We start from the raw sequence: 3,831 nt of genomic DNA, 5'->3' as shown, positions 1-3,831 counted from the left end.
CATGACAGGTGTTATGTCATGTTTATGAAAGTGTCATGACAGTCTTATTCACCCCCCTTCAAATAAAGTGTTACCCTAGTTTTTTGTGTCTTTCCACTTGTGTCTTGAATATTTATCTTCGGTGACGAGTTCCAAGCCTTTATGGTTGATCGGCTCCCTTCGGACATTCTGTATTAGATTAAAAATATTCCTTCAGGCCAGTTTAAGATGTTTTCAAAGAATTGTGATTGGGTGATTTTGACAGGACAATTTCTGGGGTTGCTTCAACACAGGAGATTGTCTGTTGGGGATGTAATCTCAAAGCTGGAGTTGTGTGAGGAAGTTTCATTTTACCAGCAACTCAGTACAGAAACAAACAACTCAGAAAATAGCAGGTGAGGGTCTTTGTTGTATTGCCGTAAAATCCACATGCCTTTACAGTTGCGTGTGGAAAATAAGGTGCAAGTAAAGCTGGCTTTTTTCACATACTAGCAATGCAAAACAAGCTAATTAGATGTCATGAAATAAGAAGACTTCCAATCAATAATTCAAATCTATGGAAGACTTGTTGTCCTAAAATATTCCAGTATGTACGTTTGTTTGTCCGTCTCACCTCAGAACAATTACAGATCACTTCTTGATTGGAATGTGTGCGTGACGAAGATTTAGCTCAGTTGTAGACATCTTCAAAAAAAAAATGTATTTAGAACATTCATGCACCCCTACCCATTCGTTTCTTTTCATGTGGCTGTTAGAAGCGAAGTATGTATGACTCGCTGAGAAGTAAACAGTTCTAGAAAACGATGTTTGATCTGGCTTTGTCTTCCTTGCGCTTTTCTTCTGGCAGCACATCACCCTCGACAGCTACATCCCCTGCCTGACAGATCTCTGCAAGGCTCTTTGGGAGGTGATGCTGAGCTACCACCGCACCATGCAGTGGCACGAGGAGCATGACAAACAGAAGACGGTGCCATCGCAAGGTAGCAACGTTCCCTTTTATAGTTCTTTCATTTCAGAAATACGTTTCTGTCTTCTGAACTGTTAGGTGTCGACTGGGGCTGCACGATGTTAGAAAATCACCAGTTTGGATTATTATTGGTCAATGCTATGACAATAACAGTTGAAATAATTATATAGTTTCTTTTGGAGGTTTTTGTGCGTGTCCCCTTTACTATGTGCATTTTGGGCCCTGTTATTTGTAAGATGTGTGGACATCTCTTCCGCTGAGACTCCATGCATCAGGCCGATTAAGACATTGATATGCCAAGTGTAAACTCAAACAGATTTGCATCCCAAACAGTCCTTTGGAATGAAAACATTTTGATGTTACAATCTGTTTGCTATATATTGAACAAGCCCTGTTTTGATACTCCAAACCTTCATAAGGAGCTCCCTAACTCATTGTTGGAAGCTTGGTTGTGGTTTATCTAACGTGCTTCTTCCGTCTTTAATCTTAAAATCTGTTTTAAGATTAAAATAATCCCAAAAATAGACTTTCTATACATTCAGCTGTGGAAAATTAAATTAAGTCCTGTGACAGCCCTTTTTCTCCTTAATCCCACAAACTGAGGCAGAATCCTGTTCTTTCCTTAATTTATACTGAAAATGTAAGATGTACACATCATGTTTATGTTTTCACTCATATTAGCTGATGTATTTGCTTTTAGGAAAACCGCACATGTGTGGTGTGAAGGTTAGCGATTTATTGTACCCTTAGCTATGCCCAACCAGGAATACATCTTCACAAATCAGGTGTGCTTCTGTGGATTTTTATGTTTTTTTTTGTTTTTTGTGTGACACCATGTGATTAACACAGCATTGCACGGTGAATAAGGGCACAGAGGTGAGAAATTTTACATTTAAGAAGCTAAAAAAATGAAACCAGAAATCATTAGATGGCAGTTGTTTTGTGTTCAGTTGAATATGAGGGGTAATTGGTGCCTAATGGGCTTGGTGGTGATAGCAAGGTTTCCCTGAACCAGAGTCATGTGTGGGTGTGGCTTCAGTTGTTTAGGAAATTAAATTGAAAGACTTAAAAAATAAGATTTGCATACAATTATTTTTGCTTTTGCTGTTCTTATTCATGGATCATATGTCAAAAAGCCCAAAGGACAAACGTATGAAAAATACAGTTTAAATTTCAGTTCATTTTTAGGTGGAACAAATTGTGCATTGCTTACCCTCGAGCTCTACACTGCATTCAATTTGGATATTTGCTTGGATATTGGAATGAATTTCCACTTAATTTCATTGCGTCTTAGTTGCAATTTGGAATATCAATGAGATTTTTTGTTTATGTGCTGGTAGGTTTTATTAACAACACATTTCAGCAACAGGATCTTATGCATTCAAATATCACAAGAACACTTTGTGTTCAGAAGGCATTGATGATCCCCCATTGCCAGCAGAATGAAGGCACAGGCCACCAGTCAGCGCTCAGGATGATGTGAAAACTCATGAACATCAGTTCTTTTATTAGCTATTGTACAATGGATACAATAGCTAATAAAAGACATTCTTGATGGAAAATATGTGTTATGTAGAGATTTCTTGAAGAGGCTTTGATGATCCCATTGAACATGGCGTTCTAACGGCACTGACGTTTATTTCATATAAGAGGTCACAAAATCTCCAAACGTCAACACACTGCTTTCCGACTCCACCACCTACCAGTCATATTTCTGCAGTAAATAAAAACTGACACTAGGCGCTGCTCTCGAAAATCTTGTGCTCATTAATGTGTCAGTCCCTTTTGTCCACAGGACAAAGACGGTGAGGTGCCTTGGGCTTCATGCTAAGCCAGAGCCTGACAGCTAGTCCTTTGAGTCTTGTTTTCTGTGATGTTTCTCACGTTGACCTTGTCTGTAAATGCTCAATTGGATTTTGTTCCAAATTGTTAAAATCTCTGTTTTCATGTTCGTTACTTGAGTCCATCTTAAAGTGACCACCTCAGATTATGTAACTCTTGACATACCATTTGAAAACATCTGGAGACGTATTACCCATTAGCATTTTTTAGCTAGTTTAGCCAAACAAATGCCGCGTGTCATTGCACAAGTGATATGCCTTTTTTTCAGTACAATCTTTATGCATTCATTGGACATTTTATAGGTGTTTTTTTTTTTTTTTTTTTTTTTTTTTGTCAACACAAACAGCAAATCAGCTAAAACCACCAAATTCATTTAGATAGTTAGACTGTGAGAAACTTAAGTTCAAACTGAGCGTCAGAACTGCATCCAAAGGTGATTTAAGGCACTTTGAACGTTGCGTGGTTCTTAGTACCAACGGGTTGGTCTGAGTATTTCAGAAACTGCTTCTGAAATACTGCTTCTCTAATGGGATTTTTACACACAACAACAGAAAGGTCTGAAAAAGAGAAAATGTTCAGGTAGCCGCCATATGGATGAAGAGTTCCTTGTTGGTTTAAAAAAAACAAAAAAAAAACTACTTGTTTTCTGAAGCCTTTTACAAAATTTGTGTTTAATTTTTGTGTGATTAATTTAAATCTTGATTTTTAACATTTTGGTTCTCATTTCTTCATTGTATGCATTAGAAATTATTGCATTTTATGCAAATTTGGCACAACAATTGTTTTGTTATGTTAATAAAATGACCGGCTTGAAAAAAAGTTTCCAAGGGTTAAATAAATATGTAGTAACCATGCTATCACTGGCTCCTTTATCTGATTTAACAGAGATATTTATGAACATTGCTAAAGTGCATGCAGTAGTGCTGTTACATTCAAAGCTCCCTTGGTGTTTTAATACTGCCGATTTTTTTTTTTTTTTTTTTTTTTTTTTGGGTGGGGTAAAAAATTTTTTATTTTTAAAAAAATTCTTTTTCTCACCCCAA

General features: G+C 37.0%; 1 protein-coding gene across 2 annotated transcripts in view; it reads left to right on the top strand.

The window, feature by feature from the left end:
* vps50 (VPS50 subunit of EARP/GARPII complex) overlaps positions 1-3,831 on the top strand; it is a 121,052-nt gene that overhangs the window by 60,557 nt on the left and 56,664 nt on the right. For both annotated transcript variants that reach the window (XM_015042936.1, XM_015042937.1), the window contains exon 13: positions 827-959. In XM_015042936.1, coding sequence (XP_014898422.1) covers positions 827-959 — 133 coding nt within the window. The remainder of the gene's footprint in view (positions 1-826; positions 960-3,831) is intronic.

The sequence above is a fragment of the Poecilia latipinna genome, unplaced genomic scaffold (genome assembly GCF_001443285.1).
Source record: "Poecilia latipinna isolate Pla-1442-1.1 unplaced genomic scaffold, P_latipinna-1.0 Scaffold609, whole genome shotgun sequence".
In the NCBI taxonomy this organism is placed as follows: domain Eukaryota; kingdom Metazoa; phylum Chordata; class Actinopteri; order Cyprinodontiformes; family Poeciliidae; genus Poecilia; species Poecilia latipinna.
Note: the sequence above shows the minus strand (reverse complement) of the source record. Positions and strands in the feature narration are given on the sequence as shown.